The sequence below is a fragment of the Sarcophilus harrisii genome, chromosome 1 (assembly GCF_902635505.1).
Source record: "Sarcophilus harrisii chromosome 1, mSarHar1.11, whole genome shotgun sequence".
Classification (NCBI taxonomy): domain Eukaryota; kingdom Metazoa; phylum Chordata; class Mammalia; order Dasyuromorphia; family Dasyuridae; genus Sarcophilus; species Sarcophilus harrisii.
The window spans coordinates 260,909,738-260,937,355 of record NC_045426.1 but is presented as its reverse complement, the minus strand read 5'-3'; the positions used below and the strand labels follow the sequence as shown (position 1 = coordinate 260,937,355).

Below are 27,618 nucleotides of genomic sequence, written 5' to 3'. Positions count from 1 at the left end.
TAAATCTGATTCTCAAGTTTTAAACTTGAATGACCTGAAGGAGGCAGCACATGAACTGAGTTTTGAAGGAAGAATGGGTGGATTCCAAAAGGCAAAGGGGAGGGGGAAGAATATTTCAACTATAAGGAAGAACAACCTTTATGAATGCACAAGGGTAGGAGGTGGAATGTCATATATAAGAAAAAGCAAGTCAACTAGAAAGAGTATACGGAGGGGGAGGGATGTCTTACCAGGCTAGGTAATCAGATAATTTACATTATTAAACTATAAAGGTTCTATAAAAAAAGACTCCAGCCTGATAACCATTATTTTGAGGGAATTATAATACTTCTTGTAAAGAATTATAAAAGCACAGAAAAGACTTCATTCTGATCCTTCTCCCCATGGAGTTTAATTTAAAACCAAAAGAAACTACTTAGCCCCATATTCTAGTCCTCAGTTTTCTAAAATTTCAAAATTATTGCCAAAATAAATTAAACTAATTCATGTCTATCCTTGAGAGATAGACTATAAAGACTATAGAGGACACTTTGGGACAGTAATTAGGATAGTTAGCAGGGATGTTGCAGGGCAGGATTACATGAGGCCCACAGCTATTTAAGAGATTGCCACCTCATTTTTTTCCCCCTTACTTTTGACCACTTCAACTTAATATAATTGCAAACAGTGATTTTTCTGTTCTTCTTTCCCACTTCCCCTCTTTCCTTTTCCTATCACATAAGAATTCATTACCAGGCTTGAAACTTCATATTCCACATGTTTCAGGAAGAGGCCCTTCTTCTCAGGAATAATCTCCACCTGCACAGTGTCTCTGGCCAGCAGCTCCTGAAGGGTGTAAGATAGCAGTAACGGGTTTCCTTGAGGCATCTGCATTCGAAATGAATCTGGCTCTTTCTGTTGGACTACCTGAGGTTTTGGCAAATCTGAAGAACAAACAAAGAACACATTAAAAGCAATTTAGGACTTTTTTCTTTAGGATTAAAAAAAAAGTCATCACATGAGACAACTCTTTAGGATAAGTCAGAAGGTTACAGAGGAAAATACAGAAAAAAAATTATCAATAAAATTAAAAAAAAAAAAAAAAAAAAGCTTAGGAAGAAGCAAGCTCTGATCTGCTTCCCCTTCCCTTCACTATATGCTTCCTCAGCATCTGGACTCTGACCAAACAATGCAACCAATCCACTCCTTGCACATATTACACATACTCATTCATTCTAGATTCACAGCTCAGCTGAAATGCCTTTCTGCACATTCCAAGCACCAGTCAGTTGGGCTCCCCACTTGCCTGTGAATCAGCAGATGTGTACACTTCCTTTCTGGAAATTGCTCAAGAAAACTACTCCCTCACAGAATGAAATCGGATACTCTCCTGGGGTCAGTATTATAGAATATTCTTTATTATTTTAAACACGCTTTAATTATTATTTTTTTTAAATCCCTTCTACCATTAAGGTATCAAAATGAAGAGAAAAAATAGTGAACTTAACAATTTCCCCAGTATCGCTCATACTTGGAAGAAGCCTCAGAGGTTATCTAATCTAACCCATTCTTGAACAAGAATCCAAACTACAAAATCCCCAACAAGTCATCTAGACTGGGCCCAAAGGACTATCATTCTGTGCAATGACTCTACTGGGTCTGTTTCCCAAAGAGATCATAAAGAAGGGAAAGGGATCTGTATGTGCAAGAATGTTTGTGGCAGCCCTCTTTGTAGTGGCTAGAAACTGGAAACTGAGTGGATGCCCATCAATTGGAGAATGGCTGAATAAATTGTGATATATGAATATTATGGAATATTATTGTTCTGTAAGAAATGACCAGCAGAATGATTTCAGAGAGACCTAGAGAGACTTACATGAGTTGATGCTAAGTGAAGTAAACAGAACCAGGAGATGATTGTACACAGCAACAAGAAGACTGTGAATTTCAACTCTGATGGACATGGCTCTTTTCAACAATAAGGTGATTTAGACCAATTCTCATAGACTTGTGATACAGAGAGCCATCTGCATCCAAAAAAAGGATTGTTGGGACTGAATATGGATCACAAAATAGTATTTTCAATTTTTTTGTTGTTGCTTGCTTTTTTTTTCTTTCTCACTTTCTTTTAGATCTGATTTTTCTTCTGTAGCATAATAAATGTGGAAATATGTACAGAAGAATTGCACATGTTTAACAATATTAGATTACTTGTTGTCTAGGGGAGAATAATGGGAGGGAGAAAAATTTGTAACGCAAGGTTTTGCAAGGGTGAATGTTGAAAACTACCTTTGCATGTATTTTGAAAATAAGAAGTTATTCAGGCTTTCCTTGAAGATCTCTAATGGGAAGTGGGAGAAGAGACAACAAGTCATTGTGCTTCCCAGCGTCTTCTTGTAGATAGCTCTTTTAGAAAGTTTGTCTTTATTGTCAGCCTTAATTTCTGCCCATCGCCTAGTTCTGTCCTCTGTGGCTAAATGGAGCAGATATATTCCCTCTTTCCTATGACAGCACTTATTCAAATCTCATACAGCATAATCTCAAAGCCTTTCACAATCTCTCCCCTTTTGCCTAAATCCTTATTTTCTTTCCTCTACAAGGCAATCTATCAATTGAAAAAAGCCTGAACACATGATGTGGAAATTTAGTGGAATATAATTGCATCATGAATGAAAAGGACAGTTTCAGAAAAACCTGGGAAGACTTAGAACTAATCCAGAAAGAAGTGAGCAGAACCTAATAATTCATAGAATATTATTCAGCAATTTGTAAAGACAAATATATTTCAAAGACTCAAAAACTGATGAATTTAATGATCAATAATAAGTTAAACCACCTCCTATAAAGGAAGTAATGGGCTCAAAATGAGAAAGGATACACATTTCTGATCATGGCAAAAGTGGGGATTTGTTTTGCTTGATTATACAAATGTGTTATAAAGATTTTGCTTTTCTTCTCCAAGTAGGAAAGGATAGAGGGGAAAAGAGGATAAGGAATAACACTGCCCCAAAAAGGAGGGTAAAGGGAACTACTGAAGCAATTCTAAATGCACAAACAAGAATAAAAGGAAGTGCAAACTCACAGACGTAGGACAGCTTCAAAAGTTATATTTTTTAATTTATTAGGTATTGATATGTAATAATTGGTATTTATGATTGATAATATTTAACATAATAAAAGAAAGTTGTACACAACAGACCTTCATAGCTATATACATAATCAATCCTCTTTCTGTTCTATGTCTATGAAAATGTTCATTTTATTTGATGCTTGCTTAGTTCAGGTTTTTTTTTCTTTAAAGAGGTGTATACAATTCAGTGCAATATTCTAGGTAGTGTCTGAACAAGGCCAAGTACCTCAGTGTTATTACATCTCTAGTCTTGAAAATTGTCCTTCTTACTAAACTCTGGGATTGTATTCGCTTTTTAAAACTTTTATACTACATTGGGATATCATACTGAGTTTTTAGCCCCCTGAAACTCAACATATTATTCATAACTGCTATCCAGGCATACCTGCTCTATCCTGTACTTGTGAAACTGATTTTTTAAAACCCTATTGCAAGGCTTTATATTTATTCCCATTATATTCCATCCCAATGTTCTAACCTGCTGAGATCTTTTCAAATCCTGATTTTGTTATCCCATATTAATAATCCTCTTAGCTTTCATATAAACTGATACTTTTTAAGCACAAGTATTTCTTTTGTCATTGAAAAAAAATTAATATTAACAAGGTAAATTAAAGCTCTCTAGGACACTGTTCTGGAGATCCTTCCAAGCTGATATCAAAACATTTATGACCACTCTTTAGGCACAGTCACTCAACAGGTTTTTAATTGATCCATGTGGTGTATTGTCTAGTCTACTTCACTTCATATTTTGTATAAGAAAAACAAAGACTAAGTGTAATGACAATATTTCCCTAATCTGCTAATATAGCAACTCTGTCAAAAAAAGGAACTGAATTTAGTTCAGAATGCGCTTTTCTTGAAGCTATGTTGATTCTTTACAATATATTCTTCTGTGGATAGTGATTTGCCATCTTTTTAATTAACATATTCTAAAACTATCAGGATTCAAAATTGAGCTCACTATAATTTGTTGAATCCATTCTCTTTCCTTTTAAATTGATTATTTTATGAAACACAAGGTGTTGCAAGAGTGAATGGTGAAAACTATCTTTGCATATATTTTGAAAAATAAGTTATTAGTAAAAAAACAATTCTATTCTAAACAAAAATAAATACTTTTGCCCTTTTCTAATCCTGCACTATCTAGAAAATCCACAATCTTTCAAAGATACTTGACAGTGACTCAGCATTCACAATTGTCAGTTCACAGTCCCTTAATGAGTAGTTAATCTGATGATCTAGGTGACTTGAACTGATCAAAAACAGCGCGGTGCTTTATTACTATTTCCTTTTTACTATACTAAGGAAGTATCAATTCCTTAGTGACCCTTTTTGCTCTGTCTTTTCCTACATAAACATTATTATCCTTGTCAGAGAAAATAGAAACCAAATGAGATGAACAGCTCTGCTTTTTTATGTCATTTATCCACCAAAAGCAGTGATGCTATTCCTTCTTTGATTTGGGACCAATGTTCTAACTTCCTCAATTCTTTTTGAATTCTTATTTTCATCAATCAAAGTGAATGATATCTTTTAGCTTTGATGTCAACTGCAATTTTTAAAAGCCTATCATCTCGTTTCTTTGTCCAAGTCATTGAAAAAAAGATCTTCTTCTTTTTCCCAATGTAACTTCAAAAAAGAAAATTTTGTCCTTGTTCTTAAACTTTACTTGCCAGCTATCCTTTAACGACACTCATTGCTACTCCTTTAAAATAGATTGAGAGGAAAACATTATTTAAAAAGAGCCCAATTCATATTTGTATGTCAGGCTCAGAAGAACTAAAAATGAGAAAGTTGCTATGATTTTTGTTGTAATGCTATAATTAAAGAGTGTGAGACCACTCTTCTCTTTTAAAACTTTTCTGCTGCTTCTGTCTCTTTCCTGCCAGTTAAATGAATGACAATAAAAGACAATATAGGATAGCATAAAAGAAAAAACCAGTAGTGAAGTATTCCTATTCATTTTTTTCAGTTGAGTTCAACTCTCAATAAAGACCACAACTGAGGTTTTGTTGACAAAAATACATTTCCTTCTGCAGCTCATTTTACAGATGAGGAAACTGAGGCAAACTGGGCCAACCAGCCAATAAGTGTCTGAGACCAAATTTGAAATGAAGAAGATGGATCTTCTTGACTCTTGACTTGCAACTCTATCCACTGCACCATCTAGTTGCCCAGGAAGAATCCTTAGTCTCTTAAGATTTGATGAAATCACTGAAAATAGACTTATATCTGAGAGCAAATACATACCAGAGGATTCTGGATTAGGATCATAAAAGCTGAGAGTTAGAAGGAATCTTGGACATCAATTGCATCACGAGACTGAGAAATTGTAACTTAAACAATGATATAATAGCATATGTAGGATACACAAACTGCTAACAACAAAGGAACCGAAGTCTCTACATTTCCACAAACTCTCATGAAGGACTATGCTATGTGCCCTAAAGATGTGTGTGGGGAAATGATATAAAATTAGGATTTAAACTTAACAAATCAAATCAAGAGTCCACCTAAGGAAAAGGCCAGTTTTTGTTTGTTGTGAAGTCATGCCTGACTCTTTGTGACTCCATGGACTATAGCACTACAGGACCTTCTCTTCTCTGTGATTTCTTGATGTCTGCCCAAGTTCATGCATGTTGTTTCCATGCCACTACATATCAATCTCATCCTCTGTCATTTTCTTTTCTTTTTGCTTTCAATCCTTCCTAATTTTAGGGTCTTTTCCAAGGAGTCCTGTTTTCTCATTATACAGTCAAAGTATTTAAGTTTCAGCTTCTGGATTCTACCTTCCAGGGAATAATTTAAATTAATTTTCTTAAGTATTGATTGATTTGATCTCTTTGCTGTCCAAGTTCTTGTTACCTGAAAGCAAAGAAAAAGAAACCTCCAATCTGGGCCCCCCAGGATCTGCAGGAAGCATGCCTGAAATTTTCAAAAACAGTGCTCCCAAATTTACAAGTCGGCAGCTTTTTTAGTGTTCATTTCAAGAAGATATATGTGAAACTGTTATTATCTGACATTAATGGCCCACAAGTCTACTTATGGCTATAATTCTTGGTCACAGTACTCAAAGAAATAACCCTTTAAATCTCAACTTTATTCAGCAAAACAAGTTACTCTATTACCTACCCAAATAGCAAGTAATTATTCAAATAGATTCAATTCCTGTCTAAACCCTTTGCAAAAAATCAAGGAAATTATGATAAAGCTTCTTGCTGAGAAAGCACTAAAAGGAAAATTTTTCTTTTTAATTATAAACAAAAGTTGATATTTGCCAAGAAAAAAAAAATCTAAGTATGGCACAAACTTTCACATAAATAAATAAAACTAAGATTATGTTATCCTTTAAAACTGAACAAAAATAAAATCCTTTGGATTTGTTAAGATTAAAAAAAAACTGCATTTATAAAATTTAAGAAGTATATATAGAATGGTATATAACCAATCAGACCCAAGTCAAAAAATCATAGATTTGGGGATGAAAAAACTTAAAAGACCATCCAACTAGTCCCACCCCCTCATTTTACAAATGAGGAAATTAAGGCACAGAGATAATAAATGATTTTTCTGGGTCACATAGCTAATAAGTACCTGAGGTAGCACTGAACCTAGATCTTCTGACTCCAAATCAAGTTTCCTATAATGTTCTGTCTCCAATTGCTTTATTTCCTGGTTTTGCTTTACTCTTTTCTAATGTTAAAAAAAAAGACATCAATAAAATATATTTTTAAAAGCAACTAAATAATTTGAAGTTGACCTAGATATCTGTAAAATACTGAGCTTTTTTTCTTCTCTTTCTCAAGGTAAAGTGTTTTCCCCAAAATTTAAGATATTACTCAGCATCATGTAATAGGAAACATAAAATTAAAATAAAGTTTTTTCTTATCTTATGTTTATCACATTTATAGCAATAGGTCGACTGTATAAGATTTCATTAAGAGATTTTGAAGTGAAGAGCTACCTTCAAACAACAGGTGATGAAGTGCACTGTAAACTTCAAAGGTATTTAAATTTCTATAATGATAACATATAATGACAAGATCTGACATAACCAAAGACTTTAGCCTAATAGCAGATGCAGCTATAAAAGGTGCATTTATCATCAATCAGGCCTGAAATGTGTGCTAAGTGACAAGGAAAGACCCCAGTTTAAGAATAAAATTCATTCAGGGGTCAGGGACAGGAAGTATCACAAAACAGATGGTCAAACACATACAAGAAATCTAACTATATGAGTAAATGCCAGGAAGTATAATTTTTTAAAAATTTATCAACTGTCAAGATAAAATCTAAACTCAAGAATGTTCAACTAATCACATGCTAGCAACAGTACTGAACTCTGATCACATGAGGAATAATCAGAAAGAATATAAAAAAAGAACTATTTTCAATTAAGAATATATTGTTTAACTCTTCCTTTGATTTCAAACATCTTAAAACATTAACTGTTCTTTAACAATGAATGAGAGTGAAGAGATAAATCACAGGAATTGGGTATAAATGTAAAAACTATTCTTGTGTTAACCAAACTGTATTGACCCCCAAGCATATCCTGTACTTTCCCATTTCATCTTTATTTACACAACTAACTGAAAAGTTCTCCCCCTTCAAATCCTATTTTTCAATATAGTTTCCATCTGTTCTACAAGTTTCTTTGATCCTCTTTGTTTCCTCTCATTGACTTGAAATCCCATATTTGTTTATTCTTCTCTTATATTAACATACTTTGCTTTGTTATGCTATTAAAAAAAAATAATGTCCCATCAAAATTATAATCCTCTTAACCATTTTATTTTAACATTATATAGTTTTGGTACATAACAGAGAAAAATGTTCTTAGAAGAGAACATAGTAATCACAGATATATAATATACAAAAGAGAAAAGGTGATCTTTTTGAAGTATCTCCAACTATATACAAAGGGTGATACACTAATACTGTAATACTAATAGTATTAGAGGCCCTAATCACCACTCATAAATCATTCTGAGTCCCACTTTATGAACACATCTTTGTTTGCCATGGTAAATGAAGAAATATCTTCCTTGGCTCTCATTCAGGGATCCAATGAGAATCTAGAAGCTGCTCCGAAAGAAAGGTACAACAAGAGTCATAGGAAGTAAATCCAACAGAGAACATAACTGGAAAACTGCATCAGGCAGATAGGTGGTACAGTGGATAGGGCTTGGGGTCTGGATTCAGGAAGACTCAGCTTCCTGAATTCAAATCAGGCTTCCAGACAATTTACAGCTATGTGACCCTGGGCAAGTCACTTAACTCTGCCTCAGTTTCCTCATTTGTAAAATGAGCTGGAGAAAAAAAAGGACAAACCACTTCAGTATTTCTGCCAAGAAACCCCCAAATGGGGTCACAGAGTCAGATACCACTCAGCAACAATAACATGGAGAAAAGAGCTATTGAAGATGGAGACTGGAAGGCTAAATTAGCAGCTTACGAACAGGATTAAAATACAATTCAACAAGTTTTTATTAAATGCCTACAACATGAAAGGCATTATAATGAGGCACACAAAGACAAATACAAAAATAAAACAAGGGCTACCCTACAGGAAACTTAAATTCTACTGGTATACCACATGGTAAACACCCAAATCTGTGTGTGTGTGTATGTGTGTGTGTGTGTGTGTGTGTGTGTGTGTGTGTTTGCATATACACACACACACAAATATAAACATATACATAAAATAAAAAGAAAACAAGGAGGGAGAAATACTAAAAATCTGAGATCAGAGAAGATAATATGGAAATGATGACACTTAAGCTCAGGATGAAGTATATATCCAGATTAGCATGATTTATACAAATGAAGAGAAGAAGCAGATGGGGTCTAGTTAATTAAGAGGGGAAATATTAAATAATAGTAGAAGAGTAGATAGGAACAAGATTGTGAAGGACTTTAAATATCAGACTTAATTTGTATTTTATCCTATGGACAATAGGAAGCCATTGAATATTTTTGAGCAATGTACCTAAGGAGGATTATTTTGGCAATTGTACAAAGGATGGATTGACAGGAGAGATTAAAAGCAGAAAGATCAGTAAGGAAGTATTGCAATCATCCAGATGAAAGGTGATGAAAGTTTCAACTACAGGTGGTTGTGGGAGTCAGTGGCTGCATTAGCAACAGAGATAGCTGGGGCTCCAGTGACAGAATGGGAATAGTAGCTATCTATGATTCCCATTCTATTCTTCATGCAATTACCAGAATCTTCTTAGTGCACTGACCATATCTGTCATTTACCCAAAACCCCTCTCATTTAACACACTGACCAAATCTCTCCTTTACTCAAAAAACTTCAATGGTTCTTTACTGCTCACAAGATAAATACAGACTCCTTGGTCTGGCATTTTAAGCCCTCCTCATCAATTTGGTTCCAACTACTTTTCTACTATAATTTTACAATGCTCAGCTTCAAACACTCTACAGAGCAAACTGGACTACTAAGAGTGTCCTGAATTTGCCCTTCTACTTCCATCCCATTGTAGACAAACTTCCTGCAATTCTTCAAGGTCCAGTTCATCTACCACCTCTTCAATGACACCTTCTCTGATTCCACAGATGAAAACCGTCTCTCCCTATTCAAAGTTGTCTAGAGCAGAAGTGGCAAACATGTGGCCATCAGGGCAACATTCGCCTATGCTGCTGAACCAGATTAAAATATAATTGGGAAATATTTTAAAAATAAAAACACAACAAAATATGAATAATATATATCAACATGTTTTCTAATTCAATATGTTTCTTACGGGGATATTTATATATGGTTCAATGGAATACCAGTTTCTTTTTTAATGTGATGTGACATCACTGACATAGAGCAGGACTTCTTCAACTTTTCCCACTCATAACCCTTTTGACCCATAAGAAATTTTTACTGGAGTCTGAGTATATAAGCATATGAAAAAAATCAAACATTTACTGATAATAAATCATGATTTTGTGACTTCCACAATTAGTTACAAGACGCCATATTGGGTCAGTTTAAAAGTAAGGTCTAGAACACTTTGTCTGGATCTCTCTTTACCTTTAAAACATTCTACCTTGTTTTATATTTATTGAATACAAAACATCCTTCCTCCTTCCCCTCTTCTCTCCCCCCACCCCATTGTAAAGTTGTTGAGACCAGGGACCAATGCATTTAAAAAAAATCTTTACCCCTTAGTACCTAGTACTTAGTACCTACTACTAAGAAGTACCTAGTACTTATTATATTGGGTAGAACATATAAAATAAACATCTTTAAGATGGACTTCTATTCTTTATGCAAAGATCTTTTATAACTTCAGATATAAGTATAAGATGAAGACCAATGGGACTTCTGCACAGATGGTGCAGCCATGGAAAGGTTTACTTTGTTTTGGCTCTATCTCCCAAGATTACTTCAGTACAGCTGCAGGTCCATGCTGGGAAACACGTTGGCCAAAAACTGACATGAACACTGTAAAGTAACACATTCGGAGTTATTCAGCAGCTTGTTTTGTTATTGGAAGAAAACCTTCTTTGGTTTTGGCCAAGCACTCATAACATGTATTATGCTGCAGAAGTGCTGCCGGATTCAGTCAACTGTTGAAGGGAGGTATTTCCAAAAGCCTCTAAACTATAGCATGTCTAACCAACTGAAATCCAGTTCAGGGAAAATTCCATAGTTAGATTCTGTAGCTTAGCAAATTTATACAGTACAATGAGAGATGGTTAAAAATCATAGACAGCAACAATTAAGAGATTCAATAGCTTTCCTAAAATGCAATAAACTTGCTTCCACTTACTCCAATGAAGAAAAATCTAGTTTTTTTCAGAAAAAAAAAGAAAATCTAGGCTACACATTCACAAACAAAATTAAAGTAGAAGAGATATGATGCAGGTACACGCAAAAATACACCACCCTCAATTACTCAACAAGAATATTAACTCAATCCTTGAATATAATTCTATGTGTAAAAGACCTGTACTGTTACACTGCTCAGATTCACTGATCAAGGACGTGTGCGCATGCACATGTGTGTGTGTGTGTGTGTGTATGCCTTAGATGTCCTAAACAATTACACAAGTCCTACAAGAAAAGAAAACTAGATTCCTTTCACAGGAGCAAAATGTGCTCAGGAAATAAAATTTAAGTTTCCTCACCACTTTCACAGGCTACGATCACCTCAGGAGTGAATTAAATACCTAACTGACTAAGAGGAAATCTAAAATGTGCATTTGTGCTTAAACCTTCTTATTTCCTATAGGTGCAGATTCCCCCTCTCCCATAAACACAGTATTTTAAATAACACACAAGACCATTTATCCTTTTAATACAACACTTATCAAATTCATACTATATGGATCATTGATACCACCATTACCCTATCCTCTCTCTGATTTTTCTTGCAGAGAAACAACATAGTAAGGGAAGGGCAGGGAGATAGTACTGCTCTCAAAGTGAGGAACTTCTGATTCCAGATACATCTGACACATCAGTGTTGAGTGACTGGCCAAGTCACAAAACAACTCAATGCTTAGGCAACTCTCTAATACTTAAAAGTGGCAGAGAAGTGGCAACCTCCACTAGCAGGAAAGGGAGATTTCCATACTAATGATATCCCAGGACCAATCCCAATCTGTAGAGCATGGCAGGGATAAATCCATGGGGAAGTAGAGAATCATCTTAGTTTAAATCTCCTGGGTTGTATCTAGCCTGGAGCAAACTATTATACATGTTCTTGCCCCTAAAGGGGAATCATATTTAATGACTCAAAAACAATCTATAATAGCTAAAAGCTACAATTTGGCAGAGGACAATATATGTAGGGAGGAATCACAGGAACATGGATTTAGAGTCAGACATAACCTTAAAGGCCAGAGTAGAGGAAGTAAGGAAGAGAGACAATGGTTAGAGTGCTGGGCTTAGAGTCAGACTGATTATAATATGCCCCAATATGACCCCAGGCAAGTCACTTACAATTCTGTGCCTCAATTTCCTCATCTATAAGATGAGGAAATTATATTCTGTGGCTCTTGCGGTTCCTTTCAGCTCTAAATTGAAAAGCCTATGACTAGTTTTGCTTTTTCTTTGCATGGTCAAACCAAAACAAATTCTGGAATATATTAAAACATTCCATGTTTATTGTTTCACACAGCTAGTAAGTGTCTGAAGCAGAATTTCGACCTAGATCTTTCTAACTGGTCTAATTCTGTTGTAGGTTTCTTGTGGAATCTTATTTAAGAATAAAAAGAAAGGGGGCAGCTAGGTGGCGCAATAAATAGAGCACCAGCCTTGAAGTCAGGAGGACCTGAGTTCAAATGTGACCTCAGACACTTAACCAATCCTAGCTGTGTGACCCTGGGCAAGTCCCTTAACCCCAACTGCCACCGCAAATAAATGAATGAATGAATAAAAAAATAAATAAAGAGAATGCTCTCCTTACTCTGAATTCTCCTCCCAAGTATTATCACATATAGCTACTCCACATTCAAAATGCATAAAGAACACCCCAGAAACAGTGTCTACCTAAAGCATATTGTATTAAATTTCTAATTCAAGTAAAATAATGAGATTTGCAAGCTAAAACTCTTTTATCTAACTATAAGTAAAACTGGGTTCTAATGAAGCTTTTTTCATATTTTCCAAATCAAGAGCATGATTTTATACATCTTATCAGCATATCTGTTTTTCATATGGTCTTTGTAAATCACATGCTAATGGAGGCCTATTCAGAAAAACCAAATCATTCTCAGACTTTACAATACTTCTGACAAGGAGTGTGCTGAGATTCTCAATTAATTACTAAATTTTCACTGTGAGCATTTAAACATCAGAAATCAGCAAAAACTACCAATCAGATCTTGATTTATTGTTTTGTTGACTGTCTATACTTAAGTGATTAAGAAAATGTTAATGATGCAGATTAAATTTTAAAAGTATTTCTTTTCTTTTCTTTTTTTTTTTTTTTTTACCAGACAGCCAGTTGTTAAAACATTTACCAGCACAATTATGGTTCTAATGCTTTCCACAGCAGACATAGCAGGGTAACCACAGGAAAAAAAGAGAATCTTTGGTTCGCTGAAGGCATCACAAAATTCAAACAGGGTATTGAAAAACAGGCACCTATCAGATGATTTCCTGGTGACTCAGATCAAAGTTAAAATAACCTAGCCAGAAAAGTTATCAGGTTGTTACATCTCTATAACTCTAAAATTAAACATTTCTGAAAAGGACTGCTCAAGTTCAGTTTATTCCTATGAAGATCTTGTGCTCCACTCATTTATGAAATATTTACATCAGGAAATGAAAGGACTTTCCCACATAGAGTGAGATTTTTTTTTTTTTTTTTTTAGCTTTAGGCTATCTATAGAATTGTCTCCCAATTAGTACTCAAAAATTACAAATACAGCTCTCTTCTCTATTTCACAATGTAATCTATCCCTTTCTCCCATTTCTATTTTGGTTTTCAGTTCAATAAAATGACTCAATTTTTCTGTGCTCTCAAAAAGTAAAAGTTCAAATGTTTCCCAAATACATGAAGTGACTAAGTAGATGAATCTCATTATAGTGAAAGCTAAACAAAAATAACCTGTGAAAGACAGAGGTTGTGGCAATCCTAAAAGAAATATCACAAACTGACAGGGACACAATAAATCACAACACTGAATACCTGAAAAATTTTCATTACTTACACACATTTTACTTATTGTGTCATTTTAAATTGTTCAGAATCTGATTAACTTTTACTACAGCTAGACTTTGAGGTCACAACTAAATTATTCATTTTCCCATACCCAAAGAAAAAAAAAAATTCACTAGTCTCTTGCATAGCCAAAATATTCTAGGACCATGCTGCTGGGATAGTTTTTGTTTCAATTTGTTATTAATTAGTTAAGAGGGAATATTGTCACAATCCAATCCTTTATTTCATGGAGTTTTAGAAGTGATTTATTTCTCTGAATGTTTTAAGTGTTGACAATGCAAGAAGACATCACACTCAATTCAATGGATAGAAATTTCCAGCCAGCCACCAGTCTGAAAGAAAAATTTTCAGCAAAAATATCATTTAGTGTCATAAGTTAGGGAAACTAATATTACATATTTGCATAGCATTTTACAGTTTCCAAAGCATATGACATTCTTTATCTCAATGTATCCTAACAAGAACCTTGCACAAGTATCATCATCCCTATTTTATAGATGAGGGAATGTGAAAGGAAAAACTCACAAAAACAATCTTGTCTTCGGAAGAAGAGAAAACTATGACTAGAATAGAAGAACCAGAGAATCAGTCTATGAAACTGAAGCTCAGTTTATACATGGTAATTAATCTTTTGATGAAAATTACTTCACCACATGATATGTCTTCAATGTCTACATGAACCTCAATGTCAGTTAATCTTACCCAAGATGAAAGGAAAAAAGAACAAGCAACTGTCTCAATTTTCTCCCTACCTAAGATCATCAATGGAGAGAAGTTCAAAACTTAATATTCTACAATAAACACTTGAATTAAGTTAGGAAAATTAGTTCGTAGAGCTAAAGTCCTAGAGGTGGGAATACTTTAATAAAACTGAATTTAATTTGAATTGTTGAATTAAATTCAACAAATATTTATTAAGCACCTGCCAAATGAAGAACATTATATTTAAGTATTGAAGAAATACAACACCCTATGCTCCAAATTTAGGCTACCAGAGAGGACAATACAAACATATGAGGAGACAATGCAAACACACTTATGTATTATTTTGTATAATAATTGTTTATACATAAAAAAAAAGCAACAAAGTACAATGTAAGATGAGGGATCATTACTTAAGAGCAGAGCAAGGAAGAAGGCTTTTACTTTCTCTTCCTCGGACTTCCTCCCTTGTTTCACTACATTTTCAATGGGGAGGGAAGAGTAGAGGATGAGAGATTTAAAAAAATTGAAAAAAAAAAATAAAAGCCTTTCATTTAAAAATTGCATAATCACCAAATGAAAAAATATGATTGCATGTGTATAATCTATATCAGACTGCTTCCCATCTCAAAGAGGGGGAGGAGGGAAAAAAGAAAGAGAGAAAGGGAAAGAATTTGGAACTCAAAATTTTTTTTAAATGAATGTTGAAAATTGTTTTTGTGTGTAATTGGAACAAATAAAATGCTACTTAAAAGATAAAAGAAAGGACAGCACAGAAGGAGAGAAGTTTGAAAGATCACAACACTCAATGGCACCATTTTAACTACAGTAGTGGAGGCTTTGTCCTATTGTGCCACTGTAATCTAGACATTATCAGAAGCTATCTGATAATGCAATCAAACAAGGGTACAGAGATTTACATTTACATGTTGCTCCTCATATTCCTGGGTAATTATTTGAACCTTAAATCACAGAATCACAGATTAAGAGATAGAAGGGAGCTTAGAAACCATCTATCTTAGGGAGGGAATGGAATAAGCATTAGTAAAGTGCTTACTTTTACAAACGTTCTCTCATTTGATCCTTATAACAACCCTGAAGAAATAGTTGCTCTTATTATTTCCATTTTACAGTATGGGAAACAGACACATAGAGATTGGATGACTTGTCCAAGGTCACACAAGTAGTATGTGCCTGAGGCAGGAAGTGAACTCAGCTCTTCTTGACTCCCCTCCTAGAGATTTATCTACAGAACCAGTAACTGGTTAGCCAATAAGCTATCATTTATATAGCACTTTAAAACCTACAGAACACTTTATAGATCTTATTTCATTTGATCCTGACAATCTGCATGATTTCAGTTAAGTAATTTGCCCAGAAACACACAGACAAGTGTTGGGATGGGATTTGAACTTAGAACTCCCAAGTCTAGCTTTCTAATGCTTGCCCTTAGTGGCACTTCTCTGTTAGGACCTAGGGTTTGAACATGTAACTTCTTTAACTTGAATTGTGTTTCAGTTTGAATTACCTTATGACTAAAAATAATTCCAAAGTTTTGTCCTGTATGCTCAGCTATTAAAAGTGTATGGGAAGGAAGAATATTTATTTCCAAATGAGATTTTTATATTTACTATCAAGGATAATATTTTAAGTAAAGCACCTTGCAAACCATAACATATTACATAAATATGTTCTATTAAGAAATCTCCTTTTTCTAGAAAATAAATTGTTTAGTGTAAAATAAATGCATAATCTCAAGGAAGACTTAATGGAGGAGGTGATATCTGAGCTGGCTTTTAAAGGATGAGTTTGACTTTAACAGGTAAAGAAGAGTCCAAGTACAGAGAATGTAATGAACAAAGGCAGAGAGAAGACCACAGGAGTTGTCAAGTAGTCCAACTTGAATTATAGTACACTGGAAGGAAAGGTGTCTCCAAATGATGAACAGCCCCTAGTGCCTGGCTGAAAGAACTTTATCTGTTTTATAAATTAAGAATCACTGAAGGATTCTAATGATTCTAAGGAGTCATATGACCAGAGATACGTGTAAGATGAGAGCTGATGCAACAGACAAAAAGGGAACTACCAAAAATGTCTTGTATGTAATCCTAAATCCAACCTGACTGTTACAAACAAATGCCATTTGCCCGTAGGACTAAGACACAGACTTTTCATAAGTGCCATTAAAAATTTACTACAGAAAGAACTAGAGAGGTGACAGTGCTTTTCACTATGAACCCCCAAACTTTCTTGGATTCCTAAAGATTAGGTTTAAACTTATACAAGAAACATTGTCTAAAAACTACCAAATTTATAATCCAAGGAAAAATTAACAATCCAAGTAATTTACAAGTCATGTATATACACTTTATTTAGGTTCTCAACAAAATTTAAAACCAATTTATATTTTCCTTTGCTACCAAATAGTAGTAAGTTTATATTCATTACAGACTAGGCTAAATGTTCTCCTCACCATAAAGGTAAAATTATGTGATCTTGAAAAGAACCGTTTCAGCAAAATTGTGAGGGGAAAGGCCCTAAAAACACATCTACTACATAACACTTAAGGCATAACTATAATTTAGAATTTGAAATCATTTGAAAAGATAGGGAGCTGAAATATATCTTTGTATCACCTGGGAATAAATGGCTGTCAACAACTTAGTCATATAAACAAGATTTGGAGGAGAATCAAACTTAACTTTAGAAATACTTACTTACATATTACTGCTAGGGCAGCCGAGTGGTGAATTGGATGTGCCTGGAGTGGTAAACATTCATCTTCCTGAATTCAAATCTGGTCTCAGATATTTACTAGCTATATGATCCTGGGCAAATTACTTAGCCCTGGTTACCTCAGTTTCCTAGTCTTTAAAATGACCTAGAGAAGGAAATGGCAAACTATCTACTATCTTTGCTAAGAAAACTCCAAATGGGGGTCACAAAGAGTCAGTTATGACTGATACAACTGAACAACAACAATCTACATACATACAATCAATGAAGTTACAAAGGTTAAACTGGTATCTTGATTTCTAATAGGCATATCATTCTTATCTATGATAAATCTTAAACTGGTCCTCTTTATAGTTCTACAGTATATTTAATACTATAAATAATAAATAAATGTTGAATAAATAGATAAGAATTTCAAAATAAGACTTCTACTGGCCTAATGTAACTGATAATGTGCTTTTAAGTAACATAAATGCATTTTAAAAATTTTATAATTTATATCTTCTCTAATCCAGAGTTATTTCCCTCCAATTATTCACATATTCAATATTTAACACCTATCTTTAGCACACTAATTTCCAGAAAGTCATATTTATATGTTATATAATGGATGGATATTTAATAAATATCTAATAATTATTTCACTAAAATTGAGACAATCATTTTTCTCCCAGATGCTGTCAGTGTTTAAACAGTAACACAGTTTATTACAAAGTACAATGTCAACACTTGCTGAACCTCATGATACCAGAATTCATTTCCTAGCTATTCCTCCTGAGTCTACCCCAAATGGTTATTTTATGTGTCACTCAATTTAAGCAACCAGTAGAAAATAAAACTCACTCCCCCCAACAAAAAACCCCAAATTACTGTCCATAAGATTGTTTTCTACTGACCCTAGAAAAAAATACACAGAACAAGGCAATAACACTATAATTCTGTGTAAGCCAATATCCTTCCTCCCTCAATAAAATCTTTAAAAAGTTGAGCAGAATGGCATAGTATAATGAACAATAACACTCGGGGATAGGGCTTCTGAGCCTGGCTTAGCCCCTAACTGCTTTGTGACCCTGGGTTTCAGGGTTTCTCTGCGTTTCAGTTTCCCAACTTTCTTCTGATAGAGAAAATTAAAGGACTGGTTGATGATTTCTAAGATTCCTTCTATTTATGAAAAATAATACAGCATTCTCAACGTCACTCTAATGACTGACTTACCTTTTACAAAGCACTTTCAATCTCTCTTGAGTTTGAATCTTCAGTTACATACAGTGAAAAACAGAACCGAAGGAGTATTACACATCTGAGCTCCAGCTAAATCATCTCTTTAAGGGAAAAACAGCTATCCAACTTCTCCTCCACTTCCCAGCAAAGCTAAATCTATGGGCACATCTCCTTTTGTACTGCATTTTTCTTAAGAAAAAAAAAAAAAAAAAAAAAAGAAAAAGAAAAACCCTTAACCAGAATTCCCCTTCCTTCAATATATCATTTACAATGCCTCAGTTCCTCTTTTTTTCTGAGAGATTTTGCCTTGCAAATGACAAATGCTATACCAGAGACTTAAAAACCTACAGTTTCAGGATTAAGAATGTAAAGTAAAATATTATTCAAATGCCTATACTTATACCTCCAACTGAAGTATTTTATACTAATTATACTTTTCTTTTTTTAATTAAAGCTTTTTAATTTTCAAAAGATATGTATGACGAACTGATGCTGAGTGAAATGAGCAGGACCAGGAGATCATTATATACTTCAACAACAATATTATATGATGACCAGTTCTGATGGACCAGGCCATCCTCAGCAATGAGATCAACCAAATCATTTCCAATGGAGCAGTAATGAACTGAACCAGCTACGCCCAGTGAAAGAACTCTGGGAGATGACTAAAAACCATTACATTGAATTCCCAATCCCTATATTTATGCCCACCTGCATTTTTTATTTCCTTCACAAGCTAATTGTACAATATTTCAAAGTCTGATTCTTTTTGTACAGCAAAATAACGTTTTGGTCATGTATACTTATTGTGTATCTAATTTATATTTTAATATATTTAACATCTACTGGTCATCCTGCCATCTAGGGGGGGGTGGGGGGGTAAGAGGTGAAAAATTGGAACAAGAAGTTTGGCAATTGTTAATGCTGTAAAGTTACCCATGCATATAACCTGTAAATAAAAGGCTATTAAATTAAAAAAAAAGAAGATATGTATGGATAATTTTTCAACATTAACCCTTGCAAAACTTTGTTTTCCAATTCCCCTCTCCCTTCTCCCCCCCATTTTTTAAAAAATAATTTTTAATCAATAATTATTATTTTCAAAACATATGCAAGAATAATTGTTTCAACACTGACCCTTGAAAAACCTACCTTACCCTACCTAGTGGCAAGTAATCCAGTATATGTTAAACATGTTAAAATCTAATGTATGTAACATAGTTATATAATTAACTTGGTGTATAAGAAAAATCATATCAAAAAGAAAAAAAATGAGAAAGAAAATAAAATTCAAGCAAACAACAACAAAAGAAATGAAAATGCTATGTTGTGATCCAGACTCAGTTTTCACAGACCTCTCTCTGGCTATAGATGGCTCTCCTCATCATAAGATCATTGGAACTGACCTGAATCATCTCATTACTAAGAAGAGCCATGTCTATCAGAATTGATCATTGTATAATCTAGCTGTTGCGATGGATAATGATCTCCTGGTTCTGCTCATTTCACTTAGCATCAGTTCATGTAAGTCTCTCCAGGCTTCTCTGAAATCATCCTGCTGGTCATTTCTTACAGAACAATAATATTCCATAACATTCATATACCATAATGTATTCAGCCATTCTCCAATTGATGGGCATCCACTCAGTTTCCAGTTTCTAGCCACTTACAAAAAGGGTTGCCACAAACATTTTGCACATATGGGTCCATTTCCTTCCTTCTTTTTGGGATATAAATCCAGTTAGAAAGACTTCTGGATCAAAGGGTATGCACAGTTTAATAGCCTTTTGGGCATCTAACTGTACTTTTCAATACGATTAAGAAACAATATTTGATTCTCCTTTGTTTAAAAAATCAGGTTCCGATTACATATACTGTTACACTGTTGACATACTGGCCAGCTTTTTTGAACTATTTTCTCCCTTTCTTGACATTTTGATATAAGTAATGGGCAGGGGTGGAAGAAAGAATATATCTAGATATGAATATGAAGTGAAAACAAGAGCTATTTTTAAGAGACAGATCCAGGTTCATAAGTTTATATGAAATATAAAATTTATATTAAAATATATTAATTACCATAGGATCAGATTTAGAGTAGGAAAGAAACTTGGAGATGATTTTTATCAACCATTTCATACAAATGAAGACTGAAACTGAAGGTCTAAGTGACTGGCCCTGAGTGACATGGGTAGGAAGTAGTAAGGCCAGAATTCAAATTGAAGTTTTTTGGCTCTCTCTTTGGTCATTTTTATGACAAATTATAGTGAAAATGTGTGATATTTGTGTCCCATCAATCCCACAGAACTGAAATTCTATATCCTAAAAATTAAGAAAGGATCAAACAAGAACAAATACAATGATATTTTTTCAACTATTCTGAATTACTGAACACTATAATTTCATTTTATTTTTGTGGTTAGACAATGGGGATTAAGTGACTTGCCCAGGGTCACATAGCTAGTATTACTGAATTTGAACTCATGTCCTCCTGACTCTAGTCCTCCATTCTATCTACTACACCATCTAGCTGCCCCTGAACTCCATACTTTTAAAACCTAAACTATCCAAAAGATGCTCAGGTAAAATTACCCTGAAGACACCATTCATTAAACTCCCCATCATCCTAAACTACAAGGTATAGGAATGAAATATTTTCATTAACAATCACCATATAGATCAATAAAGAAACTAATGAGTATTTGATACATAAGTCTCTGCACTATACTTTTTTGTGTTTAATGTATAATTCCCTTTTCTTCAATCTGGAATGAAAGTCCTTACCCTCAAAAAACCATGTTTTAGAGACACATTAAAATGTGAACAATACAATAAAAGTGAATGTGCAAGAAATGCCAAATGGCACTCCCATCCATAAGGGATCCAGAGAGCCTATACTTCTGGAGTCTCAGAACTAGAAGACTAGAAACTGTAGCTTCACAAGCAGTTAACTCCTGGTCGTGAATAAATCCTTGAAACCTAAAGATTCTACTGGGCTACTGTCAAGTGAGAGCACAGTCTAGCTAGGAGAAATGCATCATGAGATAGTCACTGACACAGACATCCAGACAAAACCCACTCCCCGCAGTATGTACCTCCCTTTCCAGTGCTCCCAGTGACAAGCCATAAAAGGTGAAGCCACAATCCCTATGTCACATTTAGTCATCACAGGATACTGGGTTAGCTCTCTCACCCTTAAATGGTTCTTCCTCCACCCCATGACAATCAAACACCTACTTCCAGTTCCTCTTATTCTAGTAATTCAGAATCTCCATCTGCTGACGTAAAAATCCTTTCCCCAGCTACTTCCACCCATATTCTCATTATCATCTTAGAACTCTTAATGTGACACTCTTTTCCATTTTCTGGTACAAACCTTTTCTCAACTTTGATCCATTCTCTTTCATTTGGGAGCTCTAACACACATGCTGATGTTCCCTTAAACCTTTTGACCAATCTCTGACATCACCAATCTTCCTAATTCCCATAACACATCTCTTTAATCAGCCTTAGCTGATCCTACTCAAGATCTCTGCATCATCCATAATTTATCTCTAATCCTGAAGTTCCTTTTTCTGAATATAAATGTTTATTCTTCCTTCTCTTTCAGCTTTACTCTCCCTCAGCTTCCCTATCTTCTTTTTGACTACAGTTTTGACTATAGAGTAGATGGATTCAACTAAACACTTTCCTCTTCCACTTTCAAATCTCTCGTCCCTATGTCCTATCACTATTCACCTCTCCAATCTTCAAACCTGGATCATCCCCAAAATTTATTTTCTCCACTATTTCCAGGCTAGTGAAAGCTTCCCCTTCCCCCAAATCATATATCATCTGTGCAAGCTAGGGGCATCAAAAATTCATCTTATCTATTCTCTACAGAGCCCTAACAGCTATATGGTAATCCTTTCATTCTTCCCTAATTGGCTCTGTCACATTTCCCATAATCATTCCCTCTGTGATAACACTTCCTACTTTATTAAAAAATGAAATGTCTTTTAGATGCTTCATTCTCTCATTCCAAAATTTGAACCCATGCTCTCCTTGGCTCCCCTAAGGAAAAGTGGTCCTTTATCTTGTATAAGCTAATTCTACTTGCACTCAGGACCCCATCATCTACTGTCTGCTCTAGAACACAGCCCCAGAATTTATCCTTTCACTAATTTCTTCTCTATTGCCCATGAGCATGATTTGGTCTCCCTTATCCTATCGGCTTAATATGTGTACTCTCAAGTGTTTCAATTATAACTTTTTTCTTAAAATGTGACCCCCATAACTGAATACAATTTTCTGGATTCAATCAGTAAAAGAATGACGTCTAAATTTCTACAATGCTTTCCAATTTGCAAAGAGCTTTTTACATAAATTATTGCTATGATTTTTTCTTATAAATATCTTCCCCTTTCTATTGGATCCTTTCCCATAGTCTACAAACATACTGAAGTCTCAACATCTTCCTTAACCCTGCTGCTCTCTCTCCCGCCTCCCATTCCTTCCCTACTAAATTATTAAATTCCTAGAAAGAATAGTTTATTTTGGTGTCTCCACATTTCAACACACACACACACACACACCCCACCACCACCACACATACCCTCAATTTCTTATAACCTAGCTTCTGTTGTCACCACTCTACTGAAACTGTTCTCAACTGTCACTAATGACCTTCTAAATTTAAAAGATCTCCCTGCAGCATTTAAGCCTGTGAAATAATCCCTCCTTCTAGATAGCTTCCCTTTCTTTGGCCTAAGGGTCATTGAACTCTGGGTCTCTTCTATCTTGGATCACTCCTAACTCCCTGGCAAATTCCTCATGTCATTCTGGCCCATAGAGGCCACTCTTGGGTGGCGCCCAATGTTGTTCTCCCTTCCCCCTCTACACTCTATTTTGGTAATCTCATTCAATCTTTCAGCTTCAATGATTAGATCTCTATGTCCAAAGATAAAATATCTAAATTTCTACTTACAATCTCTCTCCAGACCTCCAACTCCATATTTTCAATCATTTGCCAGATATCACGAGGTATTTATTGACCCAGACAACATTAACACGATCAGTCATGTTTAACTCTATGTGGTCCCATGAACTTTGTCCATGGAGGTTTCTTGGCAAAGATACTGGAGGGGTTTGCCATTTTTTTCTCCATTTTACAGACGAATAATTGGAGCAAGCAGGGGTTAAGCAACTTGCCCAGAGTCACAGGGTTAGCAAGTAGCTGAGCCAGATTCTGAACTCTGATCTTCCTCACTTCAACCCCAATTCACTGCACCACCTTGCAGTCCATACCCTTTTCACCTCTTTTCTATCCTTTCTTTGTCTTCAATAATAATTCTTCCACCAATCACTTCCTTTCCACTGTCATTACAACCATCCTAGTTCAGGACAATAGATCTGTCTCTAATCTATGCTCATGCTAATCCATCTTCCAAGTAGCTGTTTTTCTAATGTACTCTTCTACTTAAAACCTTTAGTAGCTTTCCACTGAATAAAGTATTAAATCCTAATCTGGCATTAAAAGCTCTCAATCTTGTTTCCATTTATCTCTCAATACTCTGCTTCATGCATTCTCCATTCTAATCAATCCAGACTACTCACAGACTTCCACCTATTGTCATTTCTTCTCAGGTCGCCAGGACTTTGCTCATACTCTTCCTTCTTCCACCCTCAAAGGAGGGAAATTACACACACCCCCTCAAAGACCCAACAGAAAATTCAATGAAAAAACTTTCCTTGATTCCTCTCCTCAGGGAAAGGACTCCCTTCTTTCTCTTCAGATTTCTCACAACACTGAGTTTAGTCCACTTCTTTAAACTTTCAACGTTTTATGCACTATTTATGAGTCCTTTCCTGACTCCTACATTCCCCTTTAATTATGATGTAAGTTAAAAAGAGATCTGTCAGATAATTGGAATACTCTTGAAACTGAATAACAAACCTTAGGAAGTAGGCAGTACAGGTATTATTACCCCATTTCACCGTCTCAGTCCCACACTCTTTCTTAAAACTTCCTGGATCTCTTACTATCTCCAACAAAATAGGGTTAGGTTTTTCCTAGAATGGGGGTTAGAGTACCAATATTGGTACCTTCCTAGGAGTGTGGTGGTTGAGGATGGTTCAGTAGAATGAGATGGAGAGTTAGAAGCTAGGGTAACTCCAGAATCTGGAGTTAATGGACATTATAAGTAAATGAAGTTAAGTCTGTCAGTCAACAAACATTTATTAAGTGCCTACTTGATGCCAAGCACAGTTCTAAGCAAAAGTTAATTGGGAGAATGTAGTGACAGGTAAGGTGATGTGGTTATAGTGCTGAACTTCAACTCAGGGACACTCCAATCCTATTTCAGATACTTAGTAGTTGTGTGGATCCTAAACAAGAAACTTCACATTCTCTGGGTCTCAGTTGGTTGTTTTTCATTCTTGAAAAAGACACTACAGAGTCAGGTTAGTGTTTCTGTGGCTGATCACACCAACACAAGCTCGGAATGATGACATCTCTAACATTTGCCTGTTTTTCTCCTCTGACTACCCCTATGCTGATGTAAGCCCCCATCTTCTCATCACTGTACTATTGCAGTAGCCTTCCTGTCCATTCCAGGTCATTCTGCACTCAGAAGTCAAAGTAATTTCCCTAAAGCACAGATCTGGTCATATCCCCACTGGCCTGCTCAATTAACTCAAGTGAGTCCCTATTGCTCCAAGATAAAGCAGTAAATTTTCTAACTTTCAAGGTAGTACACAACTTGACCCCTTCCTATCTTTCCAGTCTTCTTATACCTTACATCTTGGCTGTCTGACTTCCTCCAAGTCTCAACACAAAAACCACCACAAGAAGTCTTTTCCAGGTTTCCTTGATCTTGGAATCATCCCTCTGAAATTATCTCCAATTCATCCCGCATATATCTTATTTGTATATTTGTCTCTCAATTAAATTGTGAAGTGCTTGAGGTTAGGCCCTGGCTTGGGTTGTTTATTTCTTGTTTTCTTTTCCCCTTCAGCACTTGGCAAAGTATCAGACACACAATAGGCACTTGAAAACGCTTACGATTTGACCATTTTTAAGAGAGGTAATAATTGCATCTACCTCACAGGCTAGTTGTGAGCATTAAATTATATAACAGAGTTCTGCAAACATGTAAATGCTGTGGAAATACTAGCTGCTATTTTAAATCAAATCTGCCAAATTATAAATCAAAGAAATCATCTGCCAAGTTGTAGTCTTTCTACTTCTTCATGACAGCTCTTCCACTTGTCTCCTTTCCGTCCTCATTACAATCTCCCTAGTTTAAATAAATAAACGCGGCTTAAACAAATCAAAACGGGGTTAAGCGGGAAGGGACCCTAGAGCCCATCTGCCTGCACAGCAGGCACTAGAATGGGCTTGAGGGGACTTCTCCTGACAGCCCTCGCTGGGGGCTGGAGGAGATAGGTGTGTTCTCCGCCCACCGCCCCGCTTGCCGGCTGGCTTTGGGGATTAAGAAACCGAGGTCGGCGAGGACCCGCGGAAGCCTCCGCTTGGGGCTGGGACAGGTAACGCCGAGGGGCGGGCTGGCGGCGAGAGCCTCCCGTTTCCGGCCTCCGGGTCCCGCTAGAGCCTCCCGCCCGTCCTTTTCCCTCCCCCAGCTCTGGGCCCGGGCCGGGGGGGGGGGGGGGGGGGGGGGGGGGGAATCCTAGAATAACGCCGTCCTGGAACCGGAGGAGGTTTCCAGGTCGGCAAAGCGCTTCACAGCCGTACTCGTGTGAGTTTCAGAGCCAAGCCGGGAGGTCGGTGTTAGGGAGATCCCCATTCTACAGATGGGGAAACTGTCCGAAGTTAAAGAGACTGGCGCAGAAGCCCCTGCAACTGCGGGGAGGGGGCCCGCGGGGCGGGGGCCCGGCGGGCAGGGACAGGGGGATGCTGGGGGGCGGGAAAGGCGGCGGGCCGGCAGCCGAGCTCGCGGAGCGGGCCGGCAGCACCGGCGAAGGCGCGGCCCCCGGGGAGTCCCCGCCGGCCCGGCCCCGGCGCGCCCCCTACCCTCCTACCTGCCGTTTCGAGGTCCCCAATCGCCGCCGCCGCCGCCGCCTCAGCGGGAAGCTGCCGGTCCATCTCGCGGCCGGTCATGTGAGCCCCGGCCCCACGTGACTTCCTCCTCAGAAGCCGGTCCGGGACCCCCTCACCCTGACCTCCCCCGAGGCCCGGCCTGGGGACTGAGGAGGCAGCTCCGGCTCCCGAACTTCGGCCTCCGGGACTCGAGCTCCCGCTGCCCCCTGCTGGCCGCCGCAGGTCCCGCAGCTCTGCCGCCGCCGCCGCCGTCTCCTCTTCTCTTACCCTGCTCTTCTCCTCCTCTACCCCTCCTCCTTCCCCGCTTCCTCCTTTCCCCTCCGCCTTCCTCTTTTCTTTTCTTATTCTTCCCTGCTCCTCCTCCTCCCCTCTCCTCCTCTTACTTCTCCCTTCCTTCTCTTTTCTACTCCCCTTCTCTCTTCTTTCTGTCCTCTTCCCCTTCTCCCCCTCACCTCTTCCCGTCCTTCCCTTCTCGTTTGCCCTCCTCTTTTCTTCATTTCTTCCCCATGTCCTCCTTTCTTTCCCTTCTTCTTTAGACTCCTCTCTCCTTCCCTTTTTCTCCCCTCTAATCTTTCCCTCCTTTCCATCTCCTCCCCTCTTTCTCTTTTCGTTACCCTTCTCCTCTCTCCTCCTTCTTTCTCTTCCCTTTTCCCATTTTTACCCTCCTGCCTTCTTCTCTGCTTTCTCCTTTTTTACTCTCCTCACCTTTTCTCTCCTCTTTTCTTCTCCTCTTTTCCTTTATCTTCCTCTTCCCATTCTCCTCTCCTCTCTCTTCTCCTTCTCTTTGATTCCCTTTCTTCTCCTACCTCTCTTTTCTCCCTTCTCTCATCATTCTCTTCTTTCTTTGCCCCTTCTTTTTCTTCCTATTCTTTTTCTTCCATCTTCCCTCCTTTTCTTTTCCTTTCTCACTTTTCCCCTTTCTGCTCCTTCTCCCCTTTTTTCATAGTCTCTCCCCCTTCCATTCTCTTTCATTTCCTCCCCTACCTCTTCTTTTCTACTCCCTCACTCCCCTTTTTTCCCCCTCTTCCTTTTTCTTTTTCTCCTCCCTTTTCCCTTTTGCCTCCTCTTCCTGCTTCTCTCCTTTCTGCTTCCCCTCCCTGCTCATCCTCTTCACTTTC

The 27,618-nt window shown here is 36.7% G+C and overlaps 1 protein-coding gene across 2 annotated transcripts in view; it reads right to left on the bottom strand.

Annotated features, from left to right (window-relative positions):
* SNX8 (sorting nexin 8) overlaps positions 1 to 26,678 on the bottom strand; it is a 51,393-nt gene extending 24,715 nt beyond the window's left edge. The window contains exons 1-2 of one of the 2 annotated variants that reach the window (XM_031941237.1): positions 26,482 to 26,678; positions 733 to 923 (exon numbers count right to left, since the gene is read on the bottom strand). In XM_031941237.1, coding sequence (XP_031797097.1) covers positions 733 to 923; positions 26,482 to 26,560 — 270 coding nt within the window. In that variant the 5' untranslated portion in view covers positions 26,561 to 26,678. Of the gene's footprint in view, positions 1 to 732; positions 924 to 18,456; positions 18,630 to 26,481 lie in introns of those variants that run through there. The other variant, XM_031941241.1, reaches the window with a different exon arrangement.
* Between the last annotated feature and the right edge of the window lie 940 nt (positions 26,679 to 27,618).